Source organism: Orbicella faveolata, unplaced genomic scaffold (genome assembly GCF_042242905.1).
Source record: "Orbicella faveolata isolate gen_17 unplaced genomic scaffold, um_ofav_v1 contig_26, whole genome shotgun sequence".
Classification (NCBI taxonomy): Eukaryota; Metazoa; Cnidaria; class Anthozoa; order Scleractinia; family Merulinidae; genus Orbicella; species Orbicella faveolata.
In genome coordinates this window covers 13,472,240-13,490,956 of record NW_028301554.1, presented here as the reverse complement: position 1 = coordinate 13,490,956, position 18,717 = coordinate 13,472,240, and the positions used below count along the sequence as shown (strand labels likewise).

The 18,717-nt window shown below is 39.0% G+C and overlaps 1 protein-coding gene and 1 pseudogene across 1 annotated transcript; one reads left to right on the top strand and one right to left on the bottom strand.

Annotated features, from left to right (window-relative positions):
* Positions 1–366: 366 nt before the first annotated feature.
* LOC110063301 (uncharacterized) lies at positions 367–18,592 on the top strand. The gene is made up of 6 exons (XM_020770270.2): positions 367–510; positions 10,240–10,463; positions 12,349–12,406; positions 12,990–13,097; positions 14,528–14,638; positions 15,874–18,592. Exons 2-6 carry the CDS (start codon positions 10,267–10,269, stop codon positions 17,221–17,223), a joined length of 1,824 nt encoding a protein of 607 aa, XP_020625929.1. The 5' UTR covers positions 367–510; positions 10,240–10,266; the 3' UTR covers positions 17,224–18,592.
* Positions 4,610–8,915, bottom strand: LOC149108218 (uncharacterized; annotated as a pseudogene).
* Positions 18,593–18,717: the final 125 nt, after the last annotated feature.

Genomic DNA, 18,717 nt, shown 5'->3' with positions numbered 1-18,717 from the left:
ACAAAATACGCTCAGAACACCAAGATGAAGATATGAAGTGAGTTGTTGAAGGGAGAGCTAACTGTAACTGGACTTAATTAATTAATTAGGGATTTATCTCAAGGCACTGCTCGGGCGAGGACGGATTCACAAAAAAAGCTGAAAAAAGTCTGCCTGAAGAGCGACTGCACAATACGGGACACGGGATATTAAGGTAAAAGATGCAGGATATCTGGGGGAAAATTATCGCATATGGGATAGTTAGATCCAATAAAACAGGATGTTGAGCGGGAAAATCATTAATTTTTGCAACTTGAAGAATACATACCCGGACCCAGCCGCCCCCACTCCTGCCCCCTCCCCACCTTGTAATATTATTTGCCTTGTGACGCAACGTTGCGTGATCCATCGACGTGCAAACCGGTTCGGTCTGTAGCAGTTTTGTAGCTGTTGACTTTCGCTCGCGAGGAGATCGAAGAGAGAGATTTGCTTATTCTGGAATCCAAGTTGGAACCTTTTATCTTCATTGAAGTAAGTAGTTTTCAGTAATTAGGGATGTTTGCATCCCGAATTTTAAGATTATCGCTCGAAATAAGGTGATATCAGCTAATCCCACCAATGAAACGCCTCTTTCGTGTCTTTCAATCGTTGTTGCATATTTTCAGCTTCTTCATCTCGTAATAGCTTATTTCTTACGGCGAATAAATTGTTTGGTTTCTTGTTTTCAAATTGGTGTTTGCATATGTCTTTCGCTTTTATTTTTGGATGTCTTTTCATATTTAGCGCTTAAATGTGCAAGAATGGAAATGCTATCGTGTTTGGTTAATGACTTTCGTTTCGGTTCTAGTTTGGTCTCCGGATGTGAATAAAAATAAATCGAGGTGAAATGTCCATGCATCCACGCCAAATCCTCATCCTTGCAACAGCTCGTTCACGCACATGGACAATGATTTCATTCCTGCTATTTAACTCCTACAACAACGCGGTTTTCGCTTCCAATCAAAACTCGTTGATATTATCATTTGTGAAAGCCAGTACACGCACGCACTGCGTACATCATCATCATTAAACCCTTTCGCTCCCAGTGGAGCATATGTCCACGGAAACCATTGCTTGCCATCTTGGTCTGTTTTGGGCTATCCTTTCAAGCTGCCACCAGGTGTAGCCTGCTTTGCTCGCCTCGTCGTCTACCGTCCTCCTCCAGCTGTTTCTGGGACGGCCTCGGCTCCTCTTCCTCTGTGGGTTCCATCTCAGTGCCTGCTTGGTGACTTTGCAGTTAGTTTTCCTGAGGGTGTGCCCAATCCAACCCCACTTTCGCCTTCTTATCTGAATGTTGATCCTTTCCTGCTCAGTTGTTGTCCATAGTTCTTCATTTGTTTTGACCTCTGGCCAGTGGATGCCCATTATGGATCTCAGGCATTTGTTGACAAAGGTCTGCAGTTTGGTGGAGTTTGCTTTTGTTACTCTCCACGTTTCAGAGCCGTAAAGAAGGACCGACTTTACGTTGGTGTTAAATATCTGCGTACATGTACTTGTAAATGTTATGTAAGAATGTAAAGCTCTGTCGAAACAGGAAATGTTTGTCAACCAAACACAATTAAACAATGATAACTGTTTTTGGTGACCAAACATATGTTGATGTTGTACTGAGTGGCCAAACGGTATCAAACATGTTTGATCACCGTCCAAACGAACAGAATGTTTTGCAATGAGTGATCATGCAATGTTTGTTGTCGATCAAAATTTAATCGCCAAACATTTCCTGTTTAGACAGGGCTTAATTAATGTATTGCAAAATTAATGTAATTTAATTTGAAATATACATCTTGAGGGCATCTTGAGAGCTCTCGTCATTACTTGAGTGCTTTATATAAGCACAGTGAAGCCCGGAGTTATACTGATTTTGTAACTGAGTTTATATTTTTTCTGTGAAAATATTGACTTCAAGTACCACTAGAGGTCCTGGGGGGACCCATATAAAAAGGAGGGGGTGTTTGTCATACCTTTTAGGGGTTAAAAAGGGGTTTAGGTACCCCTTATGGTTTTCAGCCTCAAAAGGTCCATAGCGGCAGCTTTTGTGGTACCTTTTAGGGTATTGAGCTGAAAAATGTGACAGGAGATAAATTTGAGAATCAACTGACTTTAAATTTTATCTCAGCATTGTTACCTCTTAGGGGTGAAAAAAATTTCAAGCCACGCCCACAAAACAAGATCTTGGTACCTCTTAGGGGTTCTTTTCAAAATTTCTGATGAGCACTCTGTCCTTTTTATATGGCTCTCCCCCTCCCCTGAGCTTGAGGTATTCTTGTTAATTTTCTGGTAGATCTAGAGCTGTGCTGCTTTAGTCATGAAATTACTGTAAGGTTTGGTTTGCAAAAAGGTGAGTTCTCTAAAATCTCAAGCTGTACAGGTATGAAAAGCAGGTGAGGACCATAGCATGAGCGTTCATCATGATCAAGAGACTATAAGATGTACATGTAAGAGAACACATTCCTGTGCCTCATGATAATCTTTTTCAATCCATTTTAAGCTTCGTGTCACGTTGTGTAAGTTATTTTTAGTCTCTGGGTCAAATGATTGCATTGCCAATATGCCCAATGGTCATGGGGTCACTTCTACCTATTGTAAATCTAATGGATATATTAAGAGCCTTAAAATAAGGTTGTTTTTGAACATAGGCGTACGAGCTGGGGGGCGAGGGCCCCCCCAGCTTCAGAAATTATGGGATTTTTTGGGCAAATGCTAATGATTCGGGCAAAGAGACTCAAGAGAAAACATTACAAAATAATAATAACATTACAAAAATAATGCAAAATGAGTAATTACATTACTTATTTACGAGTTTTGGAAAACAAGCATGATTTCCAAAACTCGTAAATAAGGTTTTCAGTTAGTTTTAAAGTTTTTAGTTTTTAGTTTTTAGTCAGTTTTAGTTAGTTTTTAGAATTTTTTCTTTTAGTAAGTTTCAGATTTTACTTGGATTGAGACTGTTGAATAGTGATAGAGTATGATTGATTGATTGTGTAGGCTTTGAATATAACTATTTTTGGAATTATAGCAGTTTCATTAGATGTGGGAATTGCATCCCGATTTCAACACTCTGGCATTCAGGCATTGCAGAAAGTTTTCAGGCAAGAAGGTCACTGCCCCCTTAAGCCCAAAGGTGCCCATGCACTTATAGTTTTGAACTACAGCACTGTTTGCATTGTAGAATGTCTCTTTGGAAATCATTTTCAAAGCTCTCAGGACAGGAAAATTACCTTCTTTGTGCTTTCCCAAAGTTTACTTGGAAAATAAAGGTTCTGTCATTCTCCTACTGATGAGTAAGGAAGCTCTAAGAGTTGTATTCTATTAACCCCCTTGAAAGTCATTTATCAGAAAGTGCTGAATGGATTGAGGCAAAAAATTTCAAAAAAGATGAATTAAAAATGACTTATTTTAATTAACTTTTAAAAAAGCATGATCACCTCTATCTACTTTTTATCTGATGAAGTGGAAGTGGCTTATTTAGCACCTGATAAATTTCTGGCTCTGTGTAAAAGCTACCAATGGACAGTATTTTTTAAAACCAGAGAATTAAAGAGCTCTCGGGGATGCTAATAGAGCTGTTGCAACGACTTTGTTGTTAAAAGCATACCAAAAGTAGTTTCTATGTTACCATTTACTTAAGCTTGTATTTTAAGGATCTACATAAAATGCTAACTTTTTGTTATAATTGTGTATGTTAAAAGGTGTATTACTCGGGAAATCTTTGAAGAAATATAACAACAACTTTATTATGACTCGCATATTTACAATTTTACAGAAATATATACACATTAAGTTAAAAAGCTTGACATAGTAACAGCATGAACCCACAGATAGCCTGGGCTAATCTAGGTGGGCCACATCTATATTTATGTTAGACCATTAATGAAAAAATAAGATTGTTATGCAACTACTTATAGAAGGATTTACAAAACCGTTTCATACAAGTACATTTACATATTTTGATTGACACTAGTACTAGGAGCTATGATTTACTAGAGATAACCTAAACTATGGGTTGAAATTAATCAGGATCTGAAAGAGTCTCAAATAAAAATCTACGAATTTCTTTCTTAAAGATTGGTTTAGATAAATCTCTCCAGTCTGAAGAAATTTGATTCCATAATATCGCTGTAGTTCTCGAAAAAGAGCGTTTGAAAATTTCCGACTTAACTTCTTTCCGAAGATAATTCCCTTTTGCGGCATGCCTTGTGTTATAGCCATGAATTTCATTTGACCTAGTGAAAAGAGCTCTGATAGGCAAAGGGGCTAATTTTTCCCAAATATCATGCATGAGATTCACAATTGCATCAAAATAGATATATTTCTTCATTCTTTCAAAAAAATGCTGATGTCGGCATTTTTTTCAAGATTCAAGGACCGTTCATTTTTTTTATGCGGTAGAGGGGGCTGGTGGTATTGGAGGGGGGTGCACCATGCGAAAAAATAGCTTTTGAAGGGGGCCATCCCAAAAAAATAAGGGATAAAGGGGGTCACATGAAATATTTTAGTAAAACTTTGAAATCGCATAATGTTTTAATATTAAAAAGAATGCCAGAGAACAAACATAGTAGACAGGATGCAAATTTATTTCAAACTTTCCTTCTGCTTTAACATTTGATGACAAAAAAATTTGTAGCTACTAAAGAGAACTTTAAACTAACACTGTTATTTTCTAATACAACTTCCACTGGCACTCATCTTCATCTTTACTGTCGTTGAGCTCTTCTTTACCGCTTGTGCTGCTTTGGGAGTCACTTTCAGTAATGCTCTCAGTCAGACTGTACTCCTCAGGGTACATGAAGGTGTAAATGTAGTCTCTGACTTCCTGCTTAAGGTTAGTGGTGATTCTGCTTCTTTCAGCTTTGGTGAAATAATTCCCTTCCAAGAGCTGTGCAATGTATGGCCCATCTTGTCTAACTAACAACATGGCAACATCCTCAACTTTAATACACTCTTAAGTCCGGGATGGCCAGGCTAGGAGGGTACACAAGGCATTGTGGAAGATCATTTCCTAGCGGGTTTCCAACACAGATTCCATAAACTCATTGGACGTTGTTTTCAGTCTGCTTCCTCTTTCTTTCATTTGACTTTCTGCAGTTTTCTTTTTTCCTTCTCCTTTTGTTGATGTGCTGTTTGTGTGTGCCCTTGAATGTGCTGTCATAACTTCTCTTCTTATTTTTTAGTGCTTCCTGTCCTGGGTGACCTTCGTCAACTTAGCTTCTATACACTTGATCTGTTTTACATTGAAACTGGGGGCAAATTCTCAGGGTGTGCCCTAACTAGGAGATCGGAAATTTACTTCTCTTTCTTTTGATTTGTATTTTAATAAACAGCTCTCTGTAGCATAGGGATTATAAATATTGTCTTCATAGTGAGCACAATACGGTGAAATAGGGGAATAATAGGGTATATAACTATAGTCTCCCAACCATATAGTCATCCAGATATCCCATAATAATGCTAACCAATGAAGGCCTGCAAACCCTTGTATACCCCTGTACACCCTTGTAAACCCTTGTAAACCCCTGTACACCCATACAAACCCTTGCAAACCCCTGTACACCCATACAAACCCTTGCAAACCTCTGAATACTCTTGTATACCCTTGTAAACCCTTATATGCCCCTGTACATCCTTGTAAACCCCTTTATACCATTGTATACCCCAGTACACCCTTGTAAACCCCTGTATGCCCTTGCATACCCTTGTATACCCTTGTAAACCCTTGTAGACCCCTGTATACCCATACAAACCCTTGCAAACCTCTGAATACCCTTGTAAACCCTTATATGCCCCTGTACATCCTCGTAAACCCCTTTATACCATTATATACCCCGGTACACCCTTGTAAACCCCTGTATACCCTTGCATACCCTTGCATACCCTTGTAAACCCCTGTATACCTCTATACAATCATGTAAACCCCTGTATACCCTTGTAAACCCTTGTCAACCCCTATATACCGTTGTACACCCTTATAAACCCCTGTATACCCTTATATAACCATGTAAACCCCTTTATACCCCTGTATACCCCTGTAAACCCTTGTAAACCCCTGTATACCCTTGTATACCTTGGTAAACCCTTGTATCCCTTGCGTACCCTTGTAAACCTCTCTATACTCCTGTAAACCCTTGTAAACTATTGTAAAACCCTGTACACCCTTGTATACCTCTGTAAACTCTTGTATACCTCTGTAAACCGTTGTATATCCCTGTAAACCCTTGTATACCCCTCTGTTCACCTAAAAAATGCAAAAACATTGCGTATGAAACCCAACTAATTTATTTAAGGCAGCAGGGCTGAGAGTGGTTAGGGCGCCGGACTTGAAATCCAGACAAGGGTATACAAGGGTATACAGGGGTTTACAAGGGTACACAAGGGTTTACAGGGGTATACAAGGGATTACAAAGGTATACAAGGGTTTACAAGGGTATACAGGGGTTTACAAGGGTATACAGGGGTTTACAAGGGTATATGAGGGTTTACAAGGGTATACGAGGGTTTACAAGGGTATACAGGGGTTTACAAGGGTATGCAGGGGTTTGCAAGGGTATTCATGGGTTTAAATGGGTAACCGGATTCACACGGGTGTTATAGGCATTATTATGGGATAGCTGGGAGACTATATGGTGGCCTACCATGAATTATATGCCTAATAATAGAGGATATTAAAAAGGTAAAGTCTTGAGAGAGGGTTAATTTTTTGGGGGGGAGGGAGTCATCCGAAAAAAATGACTGCTATAAGGAGGAGGGGGGGCATGTGAAAAAAAAGGTAAGCTGAGGGGAGTCATGTGATTTTTAAATGGTGCTTCCCAAATCCCACCAGCCCCCCTCCCTCATATAAAATGAACAGTCCCTTATTTCTGAAATATGGGTTGCTACCCCCCCCCCCCAACCTAATATATAGATTTAGGTCAGCCTAAAAGCGTAGCTCCTGGGCTGGGTTGTTCAAAGCCCGATTAAGCTAACCCAGAAAAAGGTAGAATTTTGATTTGAGTTTTGTAACTTTGCGGTGAGGTTTTCTGTATATTGTTTGGCATTCTGTTTTGAATTTTACTAATCACCCTATACACAAAACAAAACAGCAAAAAACATTTGTATAGAAGAAAAAGTTATAATGTGGTTAACTTTTAATCCTGGGTTAGTGTTAACCGGCTTCCGAACAATCCTGCCCTGTTTCCAACAAGTTAACCTGATATGAGCCCGCGATCCAATCGATAACCAGCACTTGGTCAGCGGTCAACTTCAAAAAACACGTGACCTTGAGCTGTAAACTTGAGCCCGCGATATGGTCATGTGATACTGGTCAGCGGATACCTTGTTTTGACAGGTGTCAATTGATCATAACGTGGATGTCCAATATCAAGGAAGTACACGGTAAACCAAGGCTGCATGTCTGTCAACCTATTATATGGAGTATGGCCGCCATGTTGGGCAACTCCGTCGTCATCGCCATCGTGCGTACGCGCCCACGAGCAACACTGCTAGCCATGATAGCCATGAGAAAATCAACCCATGGGTTTCTTTTTCTTTCCTATATGAGTATGGGGCTCTGCTTGGCGGCCCTTTGGGCCGCCGGAGCTCTGCTAATATAGCACTCAGATCCTCATGTTCTACATAGTCCTAGTTCAGGTAAAATACCAGTTTGTGTTAAGTATAGACACTGATTAGAAATAATAATTTACTTTGATTTAACAAATAAAGAAGCCTCGACTGTGCTCTGTTCTGTTGTAAAGCACGCAGGAAGCGGTAGAGCACGAAAGAAGTGTAGGGGAAAACACGAGACGTAGTCGAGTGTTTTTCCCTACTTCTTGAGTACTCTACCGCTTCCTAAGTGCTTTACAACAGAACAGAGCACGGTCGAGACTTCTTTATTTGTTTTATGATAAAGAATCAGATAATTTCCCCACGCATTCGGCTGAATTTTCAAACCAAACTTTATTTTCCAAACGAGCAAAAGTGGCGTCAGCCGTTCACTGTTCTCTGATAAAGCACGCTAAAATAAGCCAATCACAATCCTTGATAGAATTGTTCAAATAATCTGATTGGCTAACGAAGCGACAACTGTCAATCACAAACAGCACTTCAGCTAAACTTTCAGTTTCGAGTAGTTTGAGCGGCTTTCGAGAGAAGAACGATGCCTTCAAAGTTCGCTTTTAAGTTAATTTTTAAATACGGATCTGAAGACAGGTAACCGTTTATAGTCCAGAGGAATCCGACCGTATTGTGGCCCATGAAAACGTGCACTTTTCCAGTGGAAATTATGAAACGCGGAGCTCAAAAAACCGAGTTGAATTTGAAAGGAGCTACAGTTATTTACGGCTTGTAGCCACATGCAACAAGATTGCCCGATCTAGCGTAAAAGTTAGAAAGACTTAACGGCTCCCACTGGTTCTACTCCGAGCACAGAAGAGAATATCAGAGCAAGTTTTGCATTGACTACTCGTCGGTTTACTTCGCTGAGATGACCTGAGAACGAGCATTACTAGACTGCATGTAAGTGTTGTTTGAACAATTGAGCATTTTCAATTGTAAATTTACAAAAATAAAGCTTCTCATCATAAACAGGGACAGTTCAATGGTTGTTTTCTGTCGTTGTTTTACTTCTCAGTATAATTTCGGCCTTCGTAACAAATATAATTTCTTTATCGAAGCACTGTTTAGGTTGAGAATTTGTTTACTTCGCTACAGCTGTACATGTTTTGTCGGCGGGAATCTAACAAAACTTGTTATTTTAGTACAGTTTTAACACTACTGTTGCTAACAATGGTCTCTGTGAGCCATATTTACTGCAGAAAAATAGCTCACTTCCACTGCGTTTGTCTGAGTCACAGGGGATGTTTAATTTGGGTCAAATTTGTCAAAATTCCGAAGCAAAAATTTGGAAGCCAACTCACCGTCATCAACCTGTGCTCTGTTCTCTGATAAAGCACGCTGTTTCAGCCAATCAGAGCGTGCGTTATATGGAAACTTTATTATAAAAGTTAATAAAGATGGTGAATTTTAAGCTCGGTAATGAAATGTGAAGGTGAATTAATCAACATGACACGAGCGTGGGACAAAGAAAAATTCTGAGTCCCTGAGAGGAATCTAACCCATGACCTCCCGAACACCGGGCGGGCGCTCTATCCAATGAGCTACGAGAACTCATGGAGAGCAAGGTCATTTAACTGAGTTCATATATGATAGGTGTTCTGCATACTGCTAGGACCAACGCGGTGTTTGGGAGGTCATGGGTTCAATTCCTGTCGGGGACTCAGAATTTTTGTTTGTCCCACACTCGTGTCATGTTGATTAATTCACCTTCACATTTCATTACCGAGCTTAAAATTCACCATCTTTATTAACCGATCACTACTCATGATGACTTTGATAGCGTTGATCCTAGCAGTATGCAGGACACCTATCCTATATGAACTCAGCTAAATGACCTCGCTCTCCACGAGTTCTCGTAGCTCAGTGGATAGAGCGCCCGCCCGGTGTTCGGGAGGTCATGGGTTCGATTCCTGTCGGGGACTCAGAATTTTTCTTCGTCCCACGCTCGTGTCATGTTGATTAACTCACCTTCACATTTCATTACCAAGCTTAAAATTCACCATCTTTATTAACTTATCACTACTCACGATGACTTTGATAGCATTGATCCTAGCAGTATGCAGGACACCTATCCTATATGGACTCAGCTAAATGACCTTGCTCTCCACGAGTTCTCGTAGCTTAGTGGATAGAGCGCCCGCCTGGTGTTCAGGAGGTCATGGGTTCGATTCCTGTCAGGGACTCGGAATTTTTCTTTGTCCCACGCTCGTGTCATGTTGATTAACGCACCCTCCCAATAATTTACTTTGATACCACTGGTGAACCATGGTGCAACCAAACTCACCTGAAATGCAGCCAAAGCATAACCCAGAAAGGTTAAAGATTAGGTATAATAAGAGACTAAAACCTGCTTAAGTTGCATTGTATGCCTGAAGTATTTCAATTTTTGTAAATTAATGTGGTTTAAAGAGGAAATTAAACCTACACAGCACCTAGCTACATGTACACTGAAAAATGCCACGAGTGCTTGCCTGTTGTAGCTCCACTGGTTAATGTATCTCACTAGTCAAATTGTTCACTTAATATGGCTATACTCATCTGGTATTCAAATAAACTGATCAGCTGAGTATATTACTTTAAAGATAGATTTGGTTATCTGATCATGAACTTCTATTTCATTTTCACCCACAGACTGCTGTGTTCATCAGAGAGCTTTTCATGGGTCTACTGTACAGTATCATGGGTGCACTGTTTAGTAAATGTGCACCCTCTGCAGAACAAGGGTTTACAGAAGATTTTGATCCTCCCTTAAAAGATGGACTCAAGTGTTGCATTTGTCATCATGGTCTCCGTAACGCAAAACAAACTCACTGTGGCCACAGATTCTGTGAAAGTTGCATAAACCAATCTATAAGGTAAGAGTTCAATTTTCATCATTATTTGATGATGGGTAAACCATAGTTAGTAGAGGGGTAAACATTTCAATTTATAATTTGTGTTATAAACATTAAATTGTGAAATTCAATATCATAACCTAGCATGGAGCTAGGATTTTGAAAAATGTGCTTTTCAAATTGGATTTAAGCCCTGCCAGGCTGTTATCCAAAAACCATAGTGTAATGAACATTCACAAAACAATACATCACTCACCCACTTCACTTATTATAAGTACAGAAAGTAAAATATATGCATAATAATTGAAATGTCATGTTCATGGCAACTGTTGAAAGACTGAATTGTCACTTGCTAGACAACTTGTTGCGATGAGACTAGCATGTGTGGGAGATGCTTTACTTATCGAATAAAGCCAGAGATCACGGAAAATCAGCTGTGGTTGATGATGATTTAATTGATGATAATCAAACGTAAACTGAAATACAGTGCAGTGAATAAACTAATTACTAGATAATAGAAGATTACAAGATGACAAGAGTCACAAAACAGTAATAGCAAACATTCCAATCATAATTGCGGTGTGACAATACTTCCAGTCAAACTTCTCGGTAAAGACACAATTAAAAATCATCAGTGATCCCAAGCAGATACACATACTGCTAACTGTCCTAATACAATAAATGATAACACTCTAAAATCTTGAAAGCAATAAAATTGCACGATGCGATAAAAACATGCTTGCGAGAGCGCCACTGAAAGCGATGTGGGAATTTACTAACAAGGAAAGGACTTTTAACTGAATTACCAGAGATTCTCGTAGGAAACTGCTAAATAGAAACCTAAGCTAGCTAGGGGGAGTATAAACTATAAAGATCTATCGCTAAAACAAGATGAAATAAAAACTTTGAAAACTGAGGTTCTGCCATGTGTTGGACTTAGAACAATAGGCTGTAACCTGTTGTATAAAAACCGAGACTAAAGGTACTTAAGGTTAAAAAACATCCAAACTTGAAATTTATACTAAAAAACAAGCATAGAAAATAGTTTGTACTTAAACATCAGTTCCCGCTTGCACTCTAAATAGTCAAGGGTAGCTTAAAACTTAATTTACTTAAAAACACGTACTGTGCACGATAACTGAAACTTGAACTGCTGGTGGGAATATACCGCTAACACTATCTATAGTCCACGTGAAAAAAAAATTAATGATGTCATTGCTAAGCAACAAATTAGCGAATCAGAAAGAATCAAGATTACTCACTTAATTAGAGAGGCCTCGATACAGTGTTCATTACAATACTTCCATAATAACTGAACAATGCATGTGTTACTTTATTAAGTATAAGAAGCTGGGAACTCTACTGTGCGAGTCAAAAAACCATGAACACTTTGATTGACAGGTCAGTTGTGTACTGACCAATCACAATAAAGTTCAGGACACCCGAACAAACCTAAAAACCACACACTAAACTACTTTTCCTGTTTGCGGCTTAGTTTTCTCACCCCTAATTGGCTTTCTCCTTGATTTTGCTGATGATCAATGAGTAATTTAATGGATGAATAATTGTTAGGCCACAAATTTTCAGTCATTGATTAGTCATCAATATAATCTTGACCACAAAAACCATACCTAATGGTAAATAAGAAATTAAATGAAAACGTATTGGATTTCATTTTTCTCAGTGATAGCCACCACAAAGCAATGGATGAGAAAAGAATCTAAAGTTAAGCTTCCTATGAATTCATGTGAATGTTGACCTAGCAAGTTTCAAAAAGTTTATTCATTTCACACTAAAAACGGAATGTTGTTAGGGAAAAAGTCTTAAGTGTGACTTCAAAATGAGTGCTCAACTGATACATTAACCAATTAAAAATTAACATAATGCTTCTTTATTGTACCTGAAGGAACAAGGGGAGAAAATGTCCAGTTTCTGGTTGTGAGCACCCTATTGGTACTTCAGAGGTAAGTAAACCGACCATTACACAACTGTACTGTAGCTGCAAGAGCTTAAAAATTATCAAATATGCCTCTTATAAGAGGTATCATATTTTAAGTGACCACTTTTCTAAAATAGCTTTTTCTGCAGTCAAATTACTTTGGTCAAAATCTCTAGTAATTAGAACAAGTCACCTCTTGGAAGTGACTGTTAGCCGTTTTTATTTGGACTCCAAATTGAGCAGTCTGGATTAGAGCTTTGGAAAGGGTCATTGAAATTGTGTTTTTGGGCAGGACATTACTCTCACATTACTACTCTCCACCCAGTTGTATAAAGAGATTCTGAGGAATTTTATTACTAGGAGGCACCAGCCCTGCTGTGGGATTACATTTAGGTGCTTAAAAGCTGCAGGAACTGAAATTTGCTGTTGGAGATGGGACATTTTGGCCTGATAAGCCTTAAGCTACAGTGTATACAAGTTTAGCTTTTAATGTTGATGAAATGGGGAATAAGATTATTTAATAGTTTGGACTCAGACAAAAGTTTAAACTACTGTACTTAATTTTCCTTAGTTTGTTCACATGTCTACTTATGTTTTCGAACTTCTAGCTGTACCCAGATAACTTTGCCAATCGTGAAATTTTGAAAGCAAATGTTCGCTGCAAATTGAAACAGACACATGGTTGCGCTTGGAAAGGACCATTACAGGACTTTGAGGTAAACAAGCCTAGCAGACTAGAATTTTATGTGAAATAAATGTTACCAAGTGCATTGAGGTAAATTGCTATGCACAGGCAGGAGAGGAAAGGCTCAAATCTACTCCAGTGAAATCATTTATTTTCTTTGATTTCTTTGATAAATCATAATTCTGCAAAAAGACTTGTGCAAACACAAGAAAACGAAAGTATTAGTTTGCACAGAAAACAAACTGTCATGTTACACACATTTGCAATAATTCATAACCTGGCTGATAATAATGGTGCAAGTGGGTAATATGTGTGAGCAAGTAATTTGTTTTTCAGTAAATGCAGTAAATGGTTTGAACCCAGGAGTATCAGTAGTTCGTATAGTGTGATCGTCCGGGTGAGTGTAGTTCTGAAAAGAACTGTTGTTGGTGACTGACGTTTCGACAACCTGAGCGGAAGTCATCTTCAGAGTCAAGTGAATAGTGTTTGTCAGTCGATGATCTTATAAGTCTGGTCCGTTGAACGTGATTGGTCAGTATAGCCATGATGGTATTGGCTGAAAGACTCGTGTAAAGTTTGTCATCAGTCATTGGTGGGTTTCGATCCGTCTATTGTTAGTCAAGTAGGTCAGTTTTGGTCCGTGTATTGTTAAGTCGGTCTGTTAGAAGTCCGTTTGTCGGTTTCGTTTCTGTCGTGGATAAGTCGTTTGTAAGGCGCCGGTAGTTGTTGACATCAACAACTACCGGCGCCTTACAAACGACTTATCCACGACAGAAACGAAACCGACAAACGGACTTCTAACAGACCGACTTAACAATACACGGACCAAAACCGACCTACTTGACTAACAATAGACGGATCGAAACCCACCAATGACTGATGACAAACTTTACACGAGTCTTTCAGCCAATACCATCATGGCTATACTGACCAATCACGTTCAACGGACCAGACTTATAAGATCATCGACTGACAAACACTATTCACTTGACTCTGAAGATGACTTCCGCTCAGGTTGTCGAAACGTCAGTCACCAACAACAGTTCTTTTCAGAACTACACTCACCCGGACGATCACACTATACGAACTAATTTGTTTTTGAAAGGCACACAAAGGAGGCAAAGTCAATACAAAGCAGAATTGACCCTTTTGCTTTATTTGCATGTCAAACTGCTCATAACTGCAATACCACTTATCTAACAGCCATTCAAGGTAGATCACAGAGCCACCAAAACTCTTGAAGTTGACGTTTGATTACACTGCACAACACAAATTGACAATTGTTGTATTGTATTGTGAAGGGCTGAGTCGAAAACAAGATAAGTAGTTTAGTAAGTAAATTTAAGACTATGTTTCTTTTTCTTTTTCTACTCTACTTTCACTAATCTGATGAATCTTTTTCTGAAGTGAAAAATGCCAAGCAATTCAACCAACCTTTTTATGTATTTTTTTCAATTTTAGTATCATTTGAATATGACATGCCTATATGTGTCAGTAAAATGTGACTGTGGTTGTGAAATTCCCCGAGGGGACCTGCAAAGACATGTTTTAACAGGATGTCCCCGAACGAAGGTAAGATACTGGTAATATCATGTTAATTCTTATTTGAGGAATTAAGAAGTATGAAAGAACTTTGCGTTCTTGTCCAAGGCTCTTAGGATTAGCTGTTTGCTTAGAGAGTACTATGGTCATGTGAATTACACATTCCAAGTTTGACATTTGACCTCCACATGCAACAGAAAGTCTTTTGACCTTCATGTAGACCTTTATTTTGACAAAAGAGACATTAGAAAAAAAAAAACTTCTGTTGAGACACAACTTTGCTAGTGGACACCTCTGACTAGGAGACACTTTGTCATGGTTCCAGCCACAAACAAACACTCAGTTTATAGAGGGTCTAAAATAGGGTTTACAAATTCTGCTTCCCACCACCAACTTTTCCTCTATCCCGCCATCCTGTTTGCTTTGACGCGTCATCCTAATCCCGCAAAGTTCCGAAGTATTTTATTAATGTATGACAAGACAATGTTTTTCCCTGATGAGAACCTGGGTTGCCGGGTTAAGATGTGACTTGTCTTTTAGAATTTTGATGGATTCTATAGAAAAATCAACAAGCCTGCGACAACGGTCAGACTACAAATTGATTTGCTGAAAAAGATCAGAAATTCAGACATTCTCTGAAAGATTTAGAGTGGACAAAAAAGCCAAAATAGAGAAGTTGAGAGTTACCATGTGCTGTCTGTGTTGTTAACCTAATTTTCACCATCTTACATCCTGTTTCGTACACACACACACACACACAAAAAAAAAAACTTGCACATCCTGCCATTAAAATAACTAATCTCCCGGCTTGCAATCCCACATCCCAGCAGTGAAAAACGGTTCATCCTGCATCCTGCCAACCCTTTGTTAGACCCTCTGCATATAAAAATATTTAGACACTTTGTTTAGTCCTAAGGATGATTTTTTTTTCCCCAAGGATGATTGTACTTACAAAAGAATCACCACTAATTTACCTGCTTTTAGGTGTGGTTACTGTCTGGGCAAAGAACACCAAACATTTCCAAACATTTCCTGTCATTGTTTTGAACAAAAAACACTCAATTTCCTTTCCAATTGACAAATGTAAGGGATCAACTTGTTTACTTTGTTTCACCTGGAAAAAAGCTTAAATTCCCTTTTTTTGGGAAAATTTCGTCCTCCCTCAAAACATTGCATGGACAAAAGAAATGTGGGTCTAAAAATGATTAAAAGCAACTCATTCACACTTACATGTAGTGTGTGCTTTTTTTCTAACAATTCTATAGGATTGGAGACAGGAAGCTATTGTCATTGAGCATAGAGCTGAGGATGAGGTCAGTCCATTACCATTCCCTGTCAAGGAAATGGACAGAAGTTCATCTCCTGGACAGATCACTGGAACAAGGCGTCCTGTGGAACATCATCAGGGAAAAGAACTAACTTCCAATGTGAAGCAGCTACGAGAGGCTGGTAATGAATCTAAGCAGTTAGATTCCCCTGTCAAGCCAAAGCCATATCAAAGCCGTGAAGATGGTAAAAAAGGTCATGGTTTTGATCCACCCCCACATCAAAAGGAAGGAAGCAATGCAGCCAACTGGTTGGGCCCTGCTCTTGAGCTAAAAGAGCAATTGGAGCAGGGAAATGAGGCCAAGGAGTTGTATCCACCAGCTGAGCCAAAAGAGTCATTGGCACTCCAAAACAATAAGGGTAATGAAGCAAGTGAGTTGGAAGTTCCACTAGCTGAGCCAAAAGAGCCACTGTCACTTCAAAAAGAAGATGGGGATAAAGCCAACAGGCTATACCTGCCTGTTGAGGCACAAGAGTCATTGGCTCATCAAAAGGAAGATGGCGATGAAGCAAACAGGTTAGACCCACCTGTTGAAACAAGAGATTCATTGGCCCATCAAAAGGAAGATGCCAATGAAGTGAATGGGTTTGACCCTTCTGGTGAGCCAAAAGGTCTGCTGGCACATCAAATGGAAGATGATAATGAAGCCATCTTCCTGGATGGACCTGGTGAGTCAAAGGAACCATTGGCTTGTCAAAAGAAAAATGGTTATGAAGTGAATGGGTTGGACCCTCCTGCTGAAATGGAGGAAGGCAACAAAGCCATTGCACTGGATCCACTTGCTGAACGTAAAGAGCCATCGATGTACCAAAAGGAAGATGGTAATGACGTGAATGAGTTGGACCACCGTGGTGAGCCAAGAGAGTCAATGATGCATCAACTGGAAAAAGATAATGAAGCCATTGTACTGGATCCACCTGCTGATGTTGAGCCATTGATGTACCAAAAGCAAGATGGCAATGAAGTGAATGGGTTGGACCATCCTACTGAGCCAAAAGAGTCATCGATGCATCAAATTGAAGAAAGTAATGAAGCCATTGCCCTGGATCTGCCTGTTGAGTTAAAAGAGCCATTGATGTACCAAAAGGAAGAAGGGCACAAAGCGGATGAGTTGGATCCATTTGTGAAGCCAAATGAGCCAGATCCGCCTGTGCATCCAAAGGAAGATGGTTGTGAAGCCAACAGGCTCGATCTTTCTGCAAAGCCAACAGAGCCATCGCCATGTCAAGGGGAAGATGCCAAGGGTTTGAATGTCAGTTCCCAGAACCATGTCCCAAGTTTCATTTAATGGTGCATGTACCAACTACCTTGACAAAAGAGTTCCCTATAAGAGTCAAAGTTTACTATTAGATTCATGAGTATCAGTTTAGTGTTTTACGTTTTATCATAGTTCAATAATTGATTTGTTGCTATATCTTTAACCACTGTTAATTAGTTTTGTTATAAGTTTGGTTTGTTAGCTTGCTATTTTTAATGCTGATTAAGACCCTTCAATGGCCAATTCCCTCTATGAGATGTACCTGCAGGGAATCACAGTAGTTGTATAATCGTCAAAACAAACATCCAGTCCAAGATGATGAATACAACTTAACCATGATTCCCTGTAGGACATCTCATATGGGCAATTGGCCATTGATAAAATATAGTTTTTTCATTTAGTTATAGGAGAGCTCGAGTGTATGTTTCGGCCCTTTGAAAAGGACGACATTTTGTCCTTCCTTCAGAGAAATAGGTGGGAGAATCAATCAGATTTGTGGTTTTGGGCTTCGCACTTTTTAACCATAACTGTGATTACATGGAAACTGGTTAGCAAGAAAAAAAATCATTCTATGGCTCAATCTTTTTCCAGGGATCATATTGAGACTGGCTGATGTGTCTTTTAATTAACTGAAATGCCTAATCATAATTATTGCTTCAACATGTTATGATTCTCTCTGATATGACAACCAAGAACCGTGACTCTGCTTGGAAATTCGATCTTACTATTATTAGCATAGATTTTTTACAATTATTCCTTCATTTTCTTCTTAGTTATAGTTTTGATTGAGAAGATATAGTAAACACTTGGGACAATGTCTTGCTATGTTTCAAAAGACATGCAGGGAGTTAGGTACAGTTTTCAGCAAAAAGGCAATTTATTTTCACAGGTAATCAAAATGTTTAGAAATGGTCAACCCTTTCTAAAAGAAAACCTTTCCTCTGAATGGTCAAACCAGGCAGGTGAAATTGTCCCCACAACCATTCAATGTACTCAATGAAACCCTTGAATACCTTGAAATTCATCAAAACCACTCCACTGCCCACCATATTTTCAACTCTCCTTGGTCTTCTTGTGAATTGTGGTAAACATTGTCTCCCTTGTTTAACTGATATATTGCTTGAAATTTTTGCATGCAAATGAACGTTGGTCAAAACTAAGCAGTGAAAAGGGCCAAATATCGGCAAAATATAAACATCACTTAACTTCGGGGTGTTTTATCTGTCACATTGTGCGATATAAACTTACAACCTTTTAGCTGTAACTTAATGTTTCTAAGGATATCTGAAAGAGTATCCTAAGAAGTGAGAGATGGCTTTATCAAACTACTGTTGACATGAAAGTAACACCTCTTAAGCCCAAATGGCTCATTAAAAACCAGTTTTGTTCCAAATCACAAGTTGTTGTTCTTGTTGAATTGCTTCTGCCATGTTTATTTTTGCAAAGCTTGGTAGGAAATTATGACATCATTGTGCAGCTGATTGGTTTTAAAATACAGGATTGCATGAATCTGGATATAAAAGT